The 19,568-nt window shown below is 38.3% G+C and overlaps 1 protein-coding gene across 1 annotated transcript in view; it reads right to left on the reverse strand.

Moving 5' to 3' along the window:
- COL7A1 (collagen type VII alpha 1 chain) overlaps positions 1-19,568 on the reverse strand; it is a gene marked incomplete in the record, with an annotated part of 99,157 nt that overhangs the window by 46,292 nt on the left and 33,297 nt on the right. Inside the window, 25 exon segments of the mRNA XM_072421206.1 lie at positions 1,127-1,240; positions 2,615-2,683; positions 3,256-3,309; positions 3,395-3,421; positions 3,528-3,599; positions 4,096-4,188; positions 5,195-5,239; positions 5,535-5,561; positions 5,901-5,927; positions 7,200-7,366; positions 8,555-8,698; positions 8,826-8,952; positions 9,737-9,873; positions 10,945-11,091; positions 11,182-11,310; positions 11,407-11,553; positions 13,262-13,384; positions 13,592-13,735; positions 14,307-14,429; positions 15,016-15,159; positions 15,897-16,022; positions 16,550-16,696; positions 17,454-17,579; positions 18,410-18,556; positions 18,950-19,069. Coding sequence (XP_072277307.1) covers positions 1,127-1,240; positions 2,615-2,683; positions 3,256-3,309; positions 3,395-3,421; positions 3,528-3,599; positions 4,096-4,188; positions 5,195-5,239; positions 5,535-5,561; positions 5,901-5,927; positions 7,200-7,366; positions 8,555-8,698; positions 8,826-8,952; positions 9,737-9,873; positions 10,945-11,091; positions 11,182-11,310; positions 11,407-11,553; positions 13,262-13,384; positions 13,592-13,735; positions 14,307-14,429; positions 15,016-15,159; positions 15,897-16,022; positions 16,550-16,696; positions 17,454-17,579; positions 18,410-18,556; positions 18,950-19,069 — 2,726 coding nt within the window.

Consider the following 19,568-nt stretch of genomic DNA (forward strand, 5'->3'; position numbering starts at 1 on the left):
GGGTAAGTAGTGAGGGTTTAAGAGACAGAAGAAGACGGGTAGGTGAGGTTGAAGCGTTGGGTTTGAAGGGCTCATTTAAATGAACAGAAAGTAGGAGCAAGCCAAATAAGATGTGGAAGACCATTCCAGAGAGTCGAGGCAGCTGTAGAAAAGTCTTGGAGCCGTGCATGTGATGAGGTTATGAGTGAGGAAGTCATTAGTAGGTCATTGGAGGAGTGAAGAAAGCAGCTAGAGGAGTATTTTTCTTTTAGGTGAGAAAGGTAAGTGGGACAAGAACTGTGGAGGAATTTGAAGGCAAAGCACAGGGGCTTGATTTTGGTTTTAAGGTGAAATGGAGGCCAATGAAGAGAACTACAAAGAGAGGCAGCAGAAGAGGAGCGGTGGGAAGGATGGATGAGTCTGGCTGCAGCATTCATAATAGATTGTAGAGGAGAGAGTCGGGTTAGTGGAATATCAGAGAGGAGGATGTTACTGTAGTCCAGACGAGAGATGATAAGAGCGTGTACAAGGAGTTTGGTGGTCTCTGGGGACAGGTAGGGGTGGATTTTGGAGATGTTTTGCAGGTGAAAGTGACAGGACTTGGAGATCACTCCTACAAATGAAAGCTCATGCTGACCCTCTTTTTGGGTCATTAAACTGAAACAAGCATGCAAATCAGTATTTTGGACTTTGCATTTTTTTTTACTTTATTCTCTTTAATAGATGTGTGGCTAAAAACATTCAATCTAGAGCATCAACATAACAACCAGGTAACCAGAATTTGCAATTGTAGCCACCAGATTTCTCATTGGAAAGGTTTATTTTATTGCTGGCCAAAGAATTTAGACAGTGTTGGTTTGATTTAGGAAAACTCACAAATTATTCTTCTAGGCACAGGGAATAGTTATGCATCCTATCTATGTTCCATTATCTAAAGAGCAAAAGCTAACCTTCTAGGCGATTGTACAAATATGTATGGTCTAGCCTAATGAAAATATACCAAAGATGTATAAACCTAAAGGGGACCTGAAGTTCCTAATAAAAAAATAAGAAGAAGATTGAGATGCTGGCAAACAAAATTAAATATATAATCCACTTAAAATATGACTCCATTCATCTATCTATGGGTGGCATGCAATCCACTTACCTTCACAGACTGGCCTGGTACACCTGGAGGCCCACTTGGTCCTTCAGGCCCTGGAGGTCCTGAATTTCCAGGGATTCCCCTCTGCCCTGGAGTACCTGGCTGTCCCGGAATTCCCTTGTAGAGAGAAAGATTTATAATGAAGCCAATCCCAATTTCCCAATAACTTTCATTTTTACTGAAAAAATGAGTTTGTGTTTCTGAATTTTAAATAAACTTAAGTCCACAAACATACAAATATAACACAGATGGATGACTAGGTATGTAGGATACAGAAAAACTCCATTGTGATAAAAGGTGGCTTTAAAGCCTAACTAAACACAGCAATATACACGACACATTCTAATACAAATCAGATTGATAAGTGAATACAAACATTTATAATAGCAAAGTGGTAAATGGAATAACTGTTTCATAGGTTCTAGAGATGGAGCCATGGCACCCATTGGCAATTCAGTTCTTCCTATAGCCAGATTTGACCTGTCATTGTGGGCAGTGGGCCTACTGCTTTGCCAGGGGAAGCTGAGCCACTGTGAAATTTATCATAACCTCCTTCCACCCCAAGCAAGCTTCTCATTTTTCCAGCAGCAGGGGCAGTCTCCTCTCTTCCTTAGCTTCTCCCCACCACCTGGCCAGACTATTTGAGCGCTAGAAGCAGCACATAAATAATATTAAATATCCTGATCTCCTTGTGCCCTGCGAGGGCCGGAGCTGGACAGTTTCTATCTAACAATGCATGCTTAGAATGGGAGAATGGCTCAACTTCATAGAGTGCCATCTGGTGGTCATAACTAGTACTGCAGACTAACACCTGCTCTAAGGTACACCTGTATCAAGAGAAACATGAAACATCTCATTGATGAAATACTAATTATATCACAAATAGAGCTTTACAATAAAACATTACCGGGCAGCTGGCTTTTTTGCCTTATTTGCCTTCCAGCAATGTTGCAAGTGCAGCTTCATGAACATTCTTGACATGGCATAGTGTCAGAATAAAATACCTCTTGTGTACATATGATGGGTTTATGTCTTGCTGGCTAATCACATTGGTGGAAGAGACTAAACCTAGAAAAATGGCATTGCTGGATGGAAGGTAAATGAAGCACTTTACCTGTCTGTCTTTGGCTTTAGTATTTTGTTACCTTGATCTGGATCAAGTACACAACATCAAAGATTGAAGTAATTGCATCAGCATTAAGTGGGGCCACTGGTATTTTAGAAAGATAAGCCACCAATGGAGGCCTACATGTTAGATCCTAATACAGGTACCCATTAATATACAGAGAATTGAAAAAGGTCATTAACACATAGCAGTCAATATGAAATAATTTTTCAATGTCTTGGCTACAAGAAGTTTCATTGTGATTGGTAGAAAGCTTAATTTCTCAATTATTAATACAGCTGAGTTTTCTAATACCTTAATTATTACCCCCAAAGGACCAAAGATAATAAATAACAATGCATTTCCCATTATCCAATGATACTTACTGGATTTCCAGGCTCTCCTTTCCTTCCAGGGATACCTTCTCCACCATTTATTATTTCACCAGGTTCACCCTGTGCAAAAGAAATGAATAATTGTTGCAGAAAACAATTTTAAATGAATGGCATCACAAGCAATAAAAATCAGACAAAGCTTCCCCAGGCCATCCAAAACAAAATGCCCCCCCCCCCCCCCCAAAAAAAAAATCTACACTTTTAGGTTTTTTTTCATTAATTTCTATGTGTAAGGAAAGATTGCCGGTTTGCACTTTTTATAGGGCTCATTTAGACCTCTCCAGTATACTGCAGTACACATCTGGATTGTGCCCATTAGTGCACAATGCAGTGCCAATCACTGTCAATGTAATGACAACTGTCAATGTACTAACCCAATTCATCTGAATGGGATCCCTTGACCCAATGCACCAGGTTTTTTGGTACCTTTGTTTTTAAAAGCCCAAATCTTTTGCTGACACAGCTGCATTGGGCTTTAGTTTGTTGCACTTTTATTATATAAAGCTCTGCATATACTTAAGTTAATTACTACAATAACATGAATATGAAGACTTCTATTTGCCCAATTTTGTTAGCCCCTACTCCCAGGCAGCCATGTTGTTTTGGCTGAAAGAAGTACCACTTGATCTTACCGGAAAGCCTCTTTCTCCTTTCGGACCAACGGGCCCCTGAGGTCCAGCTTCCCCCTACATTGAGCAACACAAAACTCTGCATTAATAAACACACCATATTGTAAATCACAACACTTAGACCTTTCACCAACATACTCACTGTTTCTCCTTTTTCTCCTCTGCTCCCCTATAATAAAACATAAAATTGGAGACCATTAAATGTTTAATGAGCTGTGATTATTGGGAGGTATTGTGCTCATAGCAATTCATAGGCTAAAATGGGTCAAACTCACCGGAGTGCCCGGAGTGCCAGGATTTCCAGGACGTCCTGGGGTCCCTGGGAGGCCGTCTGCCCCTGGGTCACCCTGCAAAGGGTAACATTATAAGTCAAAGAACTAGAGAAGATACATATATGACCATCATTTAATATTAATGGATATTTATAACAATTATTATTTTACATTTTTAATTAAAAAAACTTTTAAGTGTTTTCACTGTAATACTTTGTCTTATAAGTTCAAGCAAATCTCTAAATGCAGGGTGATGTTGCACTTTCCTACCCTTTTCTAAGCTGCGTACACACCTGCAATTTTTCTCGTTGGAAAGGATCTTTCACGATCCTTTCCAACGAGAAAAGACTGCACGATGCATGAACGTCTGTACACACGGCAGATTTTCGCCCGATAATTGGCCGATACCGATTATCGGGCGAGAAAAATTTGCCGTGTGTACGCAGCTTATTCTATGCAAGCATAAGATATAATCATTGCTTTACAATCCTCCTGGCAGCCGACAGGACATCTTCATATATTAGTTTAAACTGCAAATCCTTTGCAAAACTCTATTTATAATAATACTTACAGTTTCTCCTTTTTGTCCTCCTGTTGCTGTCCCCTCACCCGGGGGTCCACGAGGCCCAACAGGTCCCTGAGGGCCAGGGGGGCCACTACGACCCTATAAAACAAAAAAATCACAATTGTCTAACACAAATCTGCTTTCTAATTTGTTCATCATCAAAGTTCATTGTATTTTAGAGGTTTCTAGTTAAACCTAACAGCATTTCTGTTCTATTTGTTATTTGGAGAAATGGGGCTGAGATGTCCAGTTTTGCAGAATACTTCCAAATTTGCTATAAGCTGTTGCTTATTAGCTCAAATCATAAAATGATATCTATAGTTCCAACAAATAATATTTCATCTTGTGAGGCTTAAAGTGTAAATAAACCAATTTTTTAGTTTAAAGGTTTTTTTTTATTGTGTGTGTGGTCTTTATTACTATTGGGGACTATTGATCTGGCGACAGAAAGTGATGGGAAAACCAACATTGTTATCATCACACGAACAGATGAGGGTAAATCTTTCACACCTGGTGTGCACACCTGTCCCAAAGACAATACATACATCTTACTTCTGTTATATAATATTTCGGCATTTGTTTGATTTACTGTAAAGGGTGCCATTACTCTCTACTAAAAGCCTCGCCTACTGAATTAAAGACTGTCACACGATCTCTTATGCAGGAATGACATTACAATAGCTAGACATATGATATGCAATTTCAATATCAATATTCTGGATTTTAGATTCCAAAGAGGGACAGTTCTCCAAATGAGCGACAGCTGGTGGGTGTGCACTAGTGGCAGCTATTTGTGAGGGGCACAGGGGTCACCCCAACTTCCTAGCAGGTCCTTTATATCAGTCTGTAGCTCCAGCAAAGAATTCAATGTATTTTACTGATATCATGAACTTTTTTTGCATTTTGTGCATTTTTACAACTCCTATGTATAACTAACTAAACCGGACCATCTTGTCTCTATGAGATGATGGAAGAAGTGTGTCCGTTTTCCTTACTTACTCTTCTTCTGCTTTTTCAAAAGGATTTACCTGTGACTGGTGGAACCAGAAATAATCCTCAACACTCTAGATACTGCCTGGATAGAACATACCAAAGGGATACTTACTGGTTCTCCTGGAGGTCCTGCCAATCCTGGACGCCCGGGGGTTCCCTGCAAACATGAGTTAGAATAATAGAAGACCAATGATCCTAATACTAGCAGCAGAATGGAATAATGAGACAAATATATAATAAAGGGATACTGTAATACAGCAGGAAATAAAAACGATTGAATGTCTATATAGGGAGGGCTTTGGCTATACAGGGTCAGGTCTAAAAATATATAAATATATATTCACTGTACCAAAGGACAGATGTTTTGTCTTTGTATGGTAATAGGTCTACCCACCGCCTGAAGAACAGGTACCCTTTACATTAAATATATTTATTGATTTCTTGGTACATACCGCTTCCCCCTTTGGTCCCCTTTCACCCTAAAACAAAGAAAATATATGAATTATTAGTGGGGTATAATACCAAGGAAAGTTCTTTCACCTATTTGTATATATTCTTTTGTCAAAGTCAAGTTGCTTATCTAATCAAGTCAATTTACAAAACCTAACATCCAATATCTTCATTTCATTGTGGTTATTGCTAATTTCTGGTATTTTCTTTTAACTGTTGTTTTTTTTTCTTTGCAATTCAGTATAGAATATGTTGTATGTGTATGCTGGTATATTATCATTTTGGTAGCTTTGTATGTAAAAGTGAGTTCATGGAAGTTGTGTTAAGTTAATGTCAGGGTTTAATCAGGAATTTGGGCATTGACTTACCTGTGGGCATTGTACTGTGCACTGTTCCTAAGCAAAGATAAAAAAGAATAATCTTAAATGAGAAGAAATAGAGAATTATCCTGCGTAGAGCAGGTTTAATGTCTTTAAAATGTATTTGTGTTGCAGGACATAAGGTAATAGTCTCATTTTCCATACACCTACCTACACCCCATACCCCTTATACCTGTTTTGGCCACCTTCATGCTCCATACTCATAGAGAGATCTGTTTCTATACTCAGAATCAAAAGATGACAATAAACCCAAATCAGTTATTTTTGGCAAGAAGGGATTTTAGGTAAATTTCCACCTCCACATTTTCTCCATAGAACCTACAATTAGTTCCATATTTGAAAAAAAATAGTTTGCATTTGCTTTTACATGAATTTGCCCTTTGATTAGTAAGATCTTTACTACATGATTAAACCTCCTCTAGAGTATATGGAAACCTTACATTACAATTAGGGGAAATTGGGCCTGCCTCAAAAAACTCTCCAAGACTTGATACAGTAGAGTATCATTGGAGAACCTGGGAGATCCAGCAAACGTGGAATAAATTTAATCATAAAAAAGTTTCAATTGTGAACCAGAACCATTCCAGGTTTGTTGTATCGCTCAGGTTCTCCCATGATAGTCTATTTTCTCCAGTCTTGGAGAGCTTTTATAAATCAGGCCCAAAAGTCTAGAAGTATAATATTTTAACTATGGCTTCAAAGAAATTATATCAGTTTAGATAAGTCCATTCTAGGACTACAGCGGATTGAGTAAAGTGTATATAAATCCTCAGCTTTGGAGGTGAGCCCAGAGAAAATGCCCTGAATAATCCTAACGGCACTGATGGAATAAAGCCATTATTGCATTTTCATCCTGCTTTCATGCAGCTATATGCATATACAGAGCAACAATCACAATAGGCTTGATGTAGAAAAGCGCTCGAAGAATGGAGAATGGAGGCTTTCAGGAATGAACCTGGGTGGTCCAACAAACCTGGAATGGATCTGGTCCAGGACTGATCTAAAAGCAATGATTTTTAGGAAATCTCTTCCAGTAAGAAGCAAATGATTTTTAAGAAATCTGTTGCAGGTTTGCTGGATCGCCTAGGCTCATCAATGATGTTGTTGTATTACTCAAGTTCTCCCATTATAGTCTATTGCCTCCAGTGCTAGAGAACTTAGAACTCCTAGAGAATAAATCAGACCCAATGTAAGAGTTTCCCATCTTTTCTTCAGGATGAACAGGCTTCTTTTTCAGGGCCTTGCTTTAACCAACTCAGATGGTTTATAAGGAATTTAGTTGCCCACCTGGGTTTGAGAGACAGAACATATGGCCTCCGCCACGGGATCTGCCAAGCTGTTTAGGTTAGCTGCCTCTTCGGTGTAAAAGACGTTCTGAGCATTCTGGCCGGTGACAATTCGACGCAGCTGTTCTCGATCAGCGTCATTCATCCCCACTGCCAGGACTCGAATACCTAGGACATCAGGAGACATGGTCAGTGTAATGGTCAGGAATGACACTCAACATTTTTAACATGGAGGGAACCCTTAAAACAATATTCAGGTCATCAGGGAACTGCTGCTATAATTACTATATTCACAGCTCACAGAACATTAGCATGGTGGTCAATCAGAAGAATACCTTTTGCATTTCTGCCCATTGGGAATGCTATCACCTTTACAGATAAGCATAAATGTTCATTGGTGTCAATTAAACTGATAGGAGAGGTCCAAACTGCTCATTGCTCAAAGGAACTCCTAGAATCTCTGAAGGAACCCTGGTTGAGAAATGCTGCACTAGCTACAATAACTACACATCTCATGATGCTCCATTAGCTGACCCAAGCTAAATACATAAAGGACAGCTGACAACTTTCTAAGGGTCCTACTGATCCCACCATCTTTCTCTTCTAGTAATGTAGTCATTGGCTGCTCTAGTACAGAATTAGAAGATTAGAGCTAAAGTCCCTTAGGCTACAAAGATTTTGGATGGAGGGGTCAATTGAATCCATGCATTTGTCCATAGTTTGAAAGTAAATATTATTGTTTAATGACAGTCCAGTTTTAACAACTTTTATCATTTGTGGGAAGATACAAAAGTCCAGTTGAGCACAGAAACATATATGATATATAAAAGTTCTCTTCATAGATATTTCTCCATTTTAATGTTACATTAGGTTTGCAGGGATCCTTGCCTGGTTTGACTTACACATACTTGTATAGGGAGCATGTGATTTAATTTCTTTCCTCCAATGTGACATCTTTGGTCATTGGAAATGGTCCACTCAGGCACCCAGCTTTGTCACATGTAGGAAAGACCATTTTAGGAGCTAACCTTTGGTTTCCTCTTCACTTCCAGCAGCTAAACAGAGCAGTGGGTTATCAAAGCAAATGTAAGCATCGCTTTCAAATGTGTTCAGGGGTAAATCCTCTACACTTGCTGCTAAAAATCTAGCAGTGGACAGCTTGTTGAGTTTTAAATCTGTAAATATCCATTGGTAACTGATTGTAATTGTTCTGCATAGGGAACTCTGCAAGAAACTAAAAAACGAAGGGTCCATATCTTGGTATTGGGTGAGTGGTTGGGTTATTCGTTTGAAGAAAAAAGACTTCTTAGGAAAAAAAGTAATAACAAGGTTTTTGGGTAATACAGAATTACATACCAGCAGCCCTGATAGCGTTCGATGCCTGTGATACATCATCTGAGGAAGGGCCATCCGCTATAAGCACCAAAACCCCAGGAACGTTCTGTCTCCTTCCATAAACTGCTGAGAATAAATAGTTCCTTGCAAAGTCTATGGCTCCACCTAGAGATGTAAAAAATTAATAATTACTCCTGTATTATGTTGGAAAAACTGAAATAAATGCATGGCTGAACACACACAATGGCAATTTCTGTTATCAGCACGATTTTGCCAAGGTTTCTCTGCTTACCAATAGCAGTTCCACTTGGATCTGTAAATGGGATATTTTGGATTTGTTGTAGGACTGTTCTAAGTTCACTGGAACGGTTCAGTAGCACAGAAGGCCGTTGACGGAAGCTGTAAGAGCCCACAGACACCTATAAAAAATAAATTGTAAAGATTGGAACCACTTTTTAAACCAGAAACAAATGGGGCGCGTAGAAGAGGCCAAACACAAATACAGTCAGCGGGCCTGATTTATTGAACTTCTTCAAGACTGGAAAGGATAAACTTTTATGGGAGAACTAGGGAAACCTTGGTGATCCAGCAAACCTGGAATTCATTTCATAGAAATCATTTGCTGTTTGTTTGCAAATCTCAAGTTTGCTGGATCTCCCAGGTTCACTCATTATGGTCTATCTTCTTCAATTTCGGGGAGCTTTCATAAATTAGACCTGGTGAGTGACATGACAAGTTAAAAACACTTTCCCAACAATTTCAACAGAAACTAGAAAACCTGAGATTTGCAGTAATAAAGAAAAACCTATAGGCGGTGCTGTTAGATTGTTTCAAAAAATACAAACATTTCTGGGACCCAGCCTGCCCATTGGGAAAAAGACTGAATGAAAGCTCAACTCAACCATTCTCTTCATACATAATTGCAAGTAACTTACCAACAACCTCTTATACAACAAACAGTCTCCAAATGTTGCCTGGATCGGTGCACATTGCCAAGTAATATACAAGAAATCCTGGCCTGTGGGTTGGGTCACCATTAAACCAGAAACTGTATACTTCATTATTAAAAAAAATGCAGTATAACAAAAATAGTAATAGTGTTTAAAATGTAATTAGTAATCTTCTACTTTTACATAATACAATATTACATTCCTAACATGTTTTATACTGTTCTATACTTGTAATTGTCAGCCATAACATTACCTGAGTGGCATTTGATCCCAGGGGTCCAACTGAAGAGATCACTTGAGAGAGGAATTTTTTAATTGCCTGTTCGTTATATTGGTTGTCCTGGGTGGTGTGCACCAAGAAGACAATATCCATTCTTCCATTTCCACAAACTGTAGAAGAAACGGGTCATCGGTTAGAAGTTACACACATTAATTTGCTCAGGGACTGTGAAGTCAGTGCTAAACTTTGTGCATTTTTGCCTGTTCCCACTCTAGGTACAGATTACTTGCTTCCGACTCATTGTTGTTAGTAAGACCTTTGTTTTGAGTTTACAAGCACCAGCCGTGCTATAATCTGGGGTTCCCATTATCCCTACTGGACTGTCTACTTATTTTAAATTATGGACAATGCAACAGGGAAACCTGAAACACACAAGGGTGAGAAGAAAGCCTCCCAGGTGGACAACACCAAAGCCAAAATTATGGTAGGAGAATTCCAGTGTTGGCATATCAATACTATAAAAGAAGACAGAAGCTGAATCGGCTCACCAGGTTTTACAACTTTTAAGTTACATAGCTAGTCATGTTGAAATGGCAATGAGGCCACAAGCTCATTAGGTTTAACCTCATAAAAAATATAAAAACATACTAGGAAACTTGCATATTCTGAAGAGCAACCTAGCGTATATACATAGTTGATCCAGAGGAAGGTGAAAAAAGCCTAAATGCACCCTTAAAGCGGGTCTAAACCCAGTGGATACTCACCTGTCTCCTGTTCTGTCATGGGTACCACCATCTTCTTCCTTCTTCTCTTCCTTATTTTGATCTTTGATGATGAAACTCCTGCACGCCCTCATTCAGTTTCAAAACCAGAACAGATAAAGCAATTTTGCACAGCTCAGCAAATTTTGACAGCTGGGAGGGTGATCAGGCAGGAAAGAATTCCTATTGCAGAAGGGTCATTGGCCGGTCTTTTTCTGCAATAATTCCTGATCCCTAATTTTTAAAATGGAACTTTAGTTCCATTTTCAAGCACATGTGGTCTGATCCTACTCTTCCTTTGAATATAAAGTTGCAAATTTAGGTCAATATGAATTTATTAATTTTAGGCACCTATTTTGAAAAAAAAATTAAAAAATTCTGTTCCTAGTAGCAATAGTGTACAACCATTGGAACAGAAGGAAAATTTTTATATCTGCCTGGAATTCAGATTTAAGTCATCAAATCAGATGTTGGACTCACGGGTGTTTGCCAAAGTAGTTACAGCTTCACTTTCTTGACTTCCAGATAATGAGACCACACGGAACTGATACCGAGCACCAGATATTAGGTTGTCAATGTCATAAAATCCCACATCTCCAGACACCAAACGACTAGTTTCTTGACCACCTGTAAGAAATATTTACATAGAACCACAGTTCAGTAAAACATTTTTTGTTTGATCTTGAATATTTTTAATACTGAAAAAAAAGTCCTTACCATCCACCCGTCTCCAGTAAATTCGATAGCCAGAACTTCCAGGAACCACCGACCATGTCAGCCTAACCCGTTGCCGTGAAATGTCCATCACTCGGAGATCTCTGATGGGGTTTACAGAGGAGATATCCGCTGATCAGGGCAGAAGAAAAAAATAAAATATTTTATGTATAGGAAGACAAATCATGGAGGGAAATAATTTCTTTTATGGAGAGGGGGGCTACTTACGTGTTGTAACACTTGTGCTGACCGATTTTCCCTCCCGGTTGCCTACCACTGCTGTAACCCTCACAGTGTATCGCACTCCTGGGTCCAGGTTGATGAGCTCGAAGGAACTGGTGTTTCCTGGCACCTCTCTGGATTGCTCGGGACCACCTAGTGATGCAGCAGGCAGATATTTCAATACCGAAACTGAACCAATCAGTGCTTTATGAAAGCCCATATCTAGCAAAATATCTAACAAAAATTATTTGGTTCCCCTCTACCTGTTTAAAAAAAGTTTCAAAATGGCTTTCATGCTCTACACCAGACTTTATCAACCTTTTTAACATGGGGTAACTCCTGAAATAACTTTACGGGCTTCAGGGATCCCTTTCTATAATTACTATATTCAAGGGGAACCCTTAAAATAACTTTCAGGTCATCAGGGAAATGCTGCTATAATTACTATATTCACAGCTCACAGAACATTAGCATGGTGGTCAATCGGAAGAATACCTTTTGCATTTTTGCCCATTGGAAATGCTATCACCCTTACAGATAGCTAAAAAGATCATTGGTGTCACTTAAACTGGCCTGAGAGGCCCAAATTGCTCAAGGAACCCCTAGTAAGCTGTGGAGGAACCCTGGTTGAGAAACACTATACTACTCAGCACTGCTCCCTACACCCTTTGCCACTGCTGTCTACTGGTTCGCTTGACACTCAACCCACCTACTGTAAGCCTATGGTGTGATGGACACACCACCTGTAGGACTTACTATGTACTATTGGGGATTGCCTACTATAACTCTGGAGGAGAAGAGGAAGAGTCTTGAACATGACATGACCAGCTGGAGGACACCAGGATTTTGGGTAGAGCATGTTTGCTTAAAGTATGGGGCGGGGGGGGGCGGGGTTAGAAGGCTTTGAAAAAGGCAATAAAGAATGACTTCTACAATAAAAGTCTTTTGCATAAAGCAAGGAAAGTTTGTCTACAAACCATAAAAAAATGTTTTACATTTTTGTAGCACAATACCGAGTTCGGGGCACCGAGTACAACTGGTCATATGTCTGGGTAATTTGTCTGTTATGGAATTGTTTCTTTTTTCTTTCTTTGTCTAGTAAACTATGTCATGTACATTGGTACATTTTTTGCCATAAATTCTTACTACAAAAAAAGATATTTAAAAAAAACAAAAAGTGTCTGGTAAGGAATATGCTATATAGAGCCAGAGTATTTCGAGGGGCACGCTTCCTCTTTCTTCAGGGCTCAAGTAATTTCTGCAGGGAATACATTGAATAAACTGACTTGAGGCTGAAAATTAACTTAAGTGCCAATATATTCTTGGGACAATGTGAGTGGCTGAATGAATCTGATCATTTAATACAGGACATATCCACCTTGATTAGAGAAGAACCAACCAAGTCCTCACACTCTGCAATGGTCCATAGAAAAGAAAGGTGACCCTATATATTCTTTAAAAAAAAGTTTAGGCTCTCTACAGTCCACTGATATCACATAAACCTGGCAGGGGTTCAAATTTAGCCTTCTTTTCCAGAAAATAATACTTTCATTAACGTCCGAGTCCCCAACTAAAAACATTCTTCTCACTTCCTGCAATGGAAACAACAAAAAGTCCAAAGTATGGACACAAATCTAAGTTGACTGCTGAATGTTAGTTGAGTTTCTGCACAGTTTTAAATATGATATCTACTTATTCCTTTCTATGTTATATACACAATGACAAAATCATGAGCAGTACATTACACATTGTCAGCTCCTTAATTTAATATAAAAAAAATTGGTCGTTATGGGAAAAATCTTTATTAGGATGCTGTTTTGAAAAGCTTTTCAGTATTAAAAATGAAATAGATTTTTCATACCACCTTCTGGGCTCCATGAAACCCTGTACGCTGTGGCTCCCTGAACACCAACCCACGTCACCCGTATGGTATTCTGGCTCTCAAAGACCCGCAGGCTTGTGACAGCACCAACCTCTTGTTGTCCTGGGGAATAAACAATTCATGACTGGAATACATTGGATTGGAAGATAACAAGTGGCCCATTCTGGGTCATTTTTTTGGCAATAACTTATCATATCACAGAATATCTAATACATAATACATAAACCTAGAAGGCATTTACCAAACATTCTCCACAGTGAACCTTTATATTATTATGCAATGTGTAGTATTTATTATAGTCTGTCTTACGTGTTTCTGCAGTTATAGATTCTACTTCGCTCTCTTGTGAGCCAATGAGAGTTGAGACGAAGATGGTATAGACCGTGCCAGGTATTAAATCTGTAATATCCACTGATGTCACATCCCTGGTAACCAGACGTGACACTTCAACCCCTGTGAGGAAAAAAACATATATTGTATATTAATGTTATTACAAAGAAAAAGGAGTGGTTCTTCCAATTCCAGAAACACGTAAATATTTTGGAACCAATCCGCTTCATTATTCACTATACTCTCACTTTGTCATTGACACATTTGCAAATAATAAAATGCTCCAGGGTCCCACTTGACCTAACCCAGTGCAAATAGGCTAGAATAGATATGAACATACCATTTATCCTTTTTGCTTGACTTGCAACATATGGCAATGTTCTGCCTTACTATTCTAACCGTAGGTTTTAGGTGTCCTGATGTAGAACACACAAACTATTTCTGCTCTTGATGTATATTGAGCTTTATTTACCTGCTGCATCTTGTTAGGTGTGATATAAAGCTAGACACTCCTGTTTGAGAGGACTGGTAGTACAAGCCCAGGGGTATGAAGTCCAAATCTGGTCCTGGTTACTTCTCTTTACAGTTCCCATTTTCTACTGAAACCCACCAAATGTCACACCCTACTTTTTAAAATTCTGTCAACCTGACACATGAGTATTAACAATAAAAAAGTAGAAAAAGAGGAACGTACCATCTCTACGTCTCCAAGTAATCCGGTAGCTTGTGGCTCGGGAGACGGGACTCCATTCCACACGTATAGTGTTTTCGCCAAGGTTTTGGATTCTCAGATTGGTGACTTTATCTACTGCGTCCTCTTTTTCAGAAAATATATAAAAAAACACAGGTTAGTCAAAGCAATTATTCTGACAGGTGTCTGTACGGTTTATTAGGATCAAGACTACGCTTTACAAAAAACCTTTTCTGAAGGAGGATGAAAAAATCTGGGTCAGCTTATCATGGATTCTACATTTGCTCCATTTTCCACAATCATCAGTTACCTTACATGAACATTTGTTGACCCTGATGTATATTGTACAACAGAAGAACAGTAGAATACCCACTGGGGCCATAGGTCCTTGATTATGTTTTCCTGTTGTACAATTGAAATATTGTATGTGTCACTACTGGGGAGATCCATCCTCTACATTTGGTCTGGTATCCTCAAAACAAGTACAGAGGAGAAACTGTCAATTGGGGAACACCTATACAGGTAAGAGGTGTCTAAGAGAAGAATTCTTCTCACTTTTTAAAGATTACCTCTTACTTCCTAGTTAGTCTTTGGGACAGCCATAGACTTGTCTATCTAAAATGTATCCAATCTATCAACTGTTATGACTTTAAATATATTTTAACTTAAAATACAAAACTTATGTCATACCATAACGTACAGGACGGCTTACCTGTGCGAGCCGTGATGACCGCCGGGCTGCTTGCCGTGTTACCAGCAAGAGCGGACACCCCAATAACATATATTGAGTTGGCCTGCAGTCCATCAATGTCATACGATGTTGTCCCAGCTGGGAGGATTCTGGTGAGCTCACGACCTTGTAAAAATACAACAAAACATTCCTTTAGGCTTTCATTATTTCAATAAGCCTTTGAAAACTGTTCAGAAAAACTTCTCCTACTCTGATGGAGGCCTCAATCTCTATAACTAAAAGGCAAATGCACAAATGTTTTTTTGGATTGTGTCATGATAATTTCTTTCAACCTAGAAAGTAAAAAACTGAACTGAATTCCTATATGTAAATATATTTGCCAGTATTAAAAGTGCCTAGACACAGTCAGAGGAATTGATCTTCTGCTATCAATCAGATACATTATTTTAGGTCTGCATTAGCTTAACTGCTACAGATGATTGATTGATTTTTCCATTTGATCTTCATATCAACTTTATCGAGCTGTCAACACATTCCTCACTTCATAGTTAATTGAATTTGTGGGTAGCAAAATGTTTTGGATGATTTCATGCAAAGCATTTGTAGTTCTTAGTGGATAAATATTAGTAATATTTGAAACTAACTAAAAATTGCCACATGTAGTGCTGTAAGAACAAAATCAACCAACTTTATTCACAAAATTGCCAAATGTAGTAAACTGGTTCAAACACTTCAAATCCCTTTTTGATGTTCAGGGGAGCTGTTGGAGGTTAAATTTTTATGTTCTAGTTCTGTGATTGAATATTAGATGAAATTGCCTTGTATGTGTAAAGAAAAATGTGCCCAAATGTGATCTTTACAATTTTTAATAAATCTCTTATTATTAAAAGATTCTGATCTACCATCACTTAGTCTCCATGTCACTCTGTATCCTGTGGCTCTTGCTATCCCAGTCCATACAATACGTATTCTGCTGGCCGTAGTCTCTTCAACTCGAAGGTTCACCACTCCACCAATACCTGTTTCTGCTGCAACCAAATAAATCATTAAACACTGACAAAACTTTAGATAAATCATCATTACATGTATTTCTGACTTATTATAATTACTTATTTCTTTGGATTGATTGTAGACCAACAATATCATATTAACACTTACTGATTCATATACCAATGGAGAAAAAAAAGAAGGACAGGAAAAAAAGGAAGCTGATGGGTTGTATGTTACCTACAAGAATAAAACAATAATATTTTTATGAACTCCAAAGTATCAAAATGATATTCTTTGAGGCCTAAAAGGAAAGGGAAGGCTAGTCAAGCAGATGAATAAAAACACATTTTATAGGAGTTCTGAGAGAACTTTTAAAAAACAAGTTTTGCTAATAGAATGCCAAAAAGAGTATGAGAAAAAGGAGGCAGCACAAGGGAACTTGTAAAGTAGAATTTGATGACCACAGGAAGGATATAGTTGAAATCGATTGCTTCAGGAGTGTGAATGTCTGCTGAGGGCTTCATTGGTTGGTGCAAAGAATTGTAAAAATATCATGGATCCCCACCTGTTTTAACATTAATGGTCACAGGGTTTCCTTCTTTTGTTCCCACCACTGGGGTCACCCTCACTACATATGTGATCCCTTCTTGCACATCGGTCAGATCAAATGTTGTCTGATCTCCTGGAATCACTTGGCTTCTTTCCGTTCCATCTAAGCATAAACACAAACACCAAAAAAGAAAGCTAAGTGCATAAATTCACATAATACATTACTCTTTTTTAAAAACTTCTTGCAATGATAATATGGGGTTTGCCAGATGCCAATGGTTATTGTGGAAATCTGAAAAGTACATTTTAGCCTTTTAGGTTTGCATGTAAAATAATCTTTTATCATGTAACTAAAACTATCAACGTATTTAAATTTTTTCTTCTTTCTAGGTTTCTTCTAGAAGTGTTTAATTACTTTTTGTGTTGGCCCAGCTCCTATGCCCCTACCCCCTTACCTCCCTTTATAATCTATTATGTCAGGGAAGCAGCAAAAAGGAATACAATTACATGTCACATATGACATAGCTGAGTCTGCTGGGACTGCTGGTATCACATCCAAGATGGAAGGACCTAACAGCAGCCTCGGAGCTGCACAAGGTCTGGCTTCTACAGGTAAATACATATATAAATGTGAAAAAAGTACAGGTACTACAGGTAAATACATATATAAATGTGAATAAATGTGAAAAAGGTTTAAAGCACATACATTTAGGAAGATTATTTTTGAAGGAATGGTCCTTCAGCAGGTCTCTTTGAAGGCTACCGTAAGACTACTTGATGACTTTTAAATGAGCCTTGCTAGATGCCTGCTAAATTCAATGTTCTTAAGATTTCTGGTTATGAGCTGAGATTAGAAATTGTTCATGTCCAGGGCAGTAATTTGAATTTATTGAATCCAAAAAAAAAATGTTGGAAGTCACCTTCAGAATTCTGTATCAGGATTCTGTATTCTGTGGCTCTAGGTACGCCTCTCCAAACCAGCCGGACACGATCTCCTCTTGCTTCCAAGACGCGAAGGTTTGTCACAGAGCCAATAGACACGGTTTCTGTTAAATAAACAGGATCAAGATAATTGGAGATTTAGAGAAAGGCTGCAATCAAGACTTTCCATAGCTCTCTACACAATGGAATAGGAATACAATCATTTACATCTGCAAACTGTAATCATAGACAATATTATATTATCGTAATCACATATTGTATCATGATCATATAATGTATGATTCTCAGACTTGGTTGATCCAATGCCAAAAGTTCCAAACGTGCAGTTTTTACAGAGCAGATGGCTTCAGTCATGGTCAGACTGACCCACAGGATGACCGGGAAATACCTCTGGTGGGCTGCACTCAAATACTCCCCAAATTTATTTTCTCTTTTATTCTCTTTGTTTTCTTTCACAAATTGTGCCATTCATGTTTTGCATTTGGCTTCATTCTTACTTTGAGACATGAATATAGTAATTATAGTAGGGGTCCCTAAAGACCTGAAGGTTATTTCAAGGGTTCCCCATGGTAGAGATGTTGAGAAAGGCTCCCTTAAAGGATGCCAGGGATGACTTACTTGCCAATACCATACATTTTTATGATGAACGCCCTATGACTGCAGATAACACAAAATAATGTGAAGTGACACAATTGTTCAATCCCATGGTCATGGAATGGGCAATAGGTGTACAACCCTCCCCCATGAGCTGTAAATATAAACTTCAGGAGCATAGGTTGCAGATCTTGCACTTTTTGCACCCCTTCTGGATCTGGTTTCAGCTCTCAAAGGACAGAAGGTGCAAGGTTATTTAAAACTCGGCTTTATACTCAGCTGCTACAATGATAAATAGAAGAGTTGGATATTATTTTATTCATCCTATCTCTGAAATTACCTGTCTGGACAGTGATGGAAACAGGCGAGCCCTCCCTTCGACCGATCAATGCTGATATAAACACCTCATACGTCACACCTTCTTGGAGACTGTTAATTTCAACCGTGTTTTGGTTGCCTGGAACTCTTCTTGTTCTTTCAAAAGATCCTGTAAGAGGTTCATTTTACACACAAACAATTGTATAATATAGTGTAATAATAAACAGTAATATATAAAATATTAGTAGTTACAAAACACAAGATTCCTATCATAGACAACTGGTATTTTTCTGTATTTGCAAATACTATATTTGTAGAACTAATGCAGCCACTATATCTAAAGACGGATAACCTGCATAATAAAAAAATGGTAATGGGGTTACCTATTGTACAGAGTAAATCAAGGATCTACTCATTGTGGATCTAAAACACTCACAGTGATTGGATTTAGATTTTACTTTCAGAAAAGTGATCTCTATGGGACTAGGAACAAATAATTGTAATTCTAAGCAGCAAATCTTCACCAGAAGGCCAAAAGAAACATCAACACCACCATCCTCACCATCAGTACTGCGAATCACCACTTTGTATTCTGTAGCTCCCGCCAATGCAGTCCATGCCAAGCGGATTTTTTTGCCGTTGACATCTACAAGCCGCAGGTTGGTCACCGTACCGACAGAACCTTAGTCAAAAGAAACATAAAACATTGCAGGAACGAAAAGCCATTGATAGATAAATAGAAAGACTATATAGACGCAGGGTCACTGCATTCAAACGCAAATAAAGTTCAAAATATGGGTACAACATATATAGATAATACAACATATTTTAATGTAGAGAACTCATTTTTATTTTAATATTATATTTTTATTAGTTTTTGGTTATATTTTTGATTATATTTGTAATAATTTTTGAACAGAGTAATAAAGAGGTAGAACCTTTATAAGATTAAGAATATATTTGTCTATCTCCTCATTGCATAAATTTAAGCTATGGACATACTCTAAACCAGTGATGCTCTACCAGGGTTCCTCCAGAGGTTGCAATAAACAGTTTGTAACTCACAGGTCAATTTAAGCAATACCAAGGTTGAAAAACACTGTTCTCGATTATTGTCACCCAAGATGAATGGCAATGCTCATTTTCAATCACTGGAAATGATCACAAAAGATTATCTAACT

The sequence above is a fragment of the Pyxicephalus adspersus genome, chromosome 8 (assembly GCF_032062135.1).
Source record: "Pyxicephalus adspersus chromosome 8, UCB_Pads_2.0, whole genome shotgun sequence".
In the NCBI taxonomy this organism is placed as follows: domain Eukaryota; kingdom Metazoa; phylum Chordata; class Amphibia; order Anura; family Pyxicephalidae; genus Pyxicephalus; species Pyxicephalus adspersus.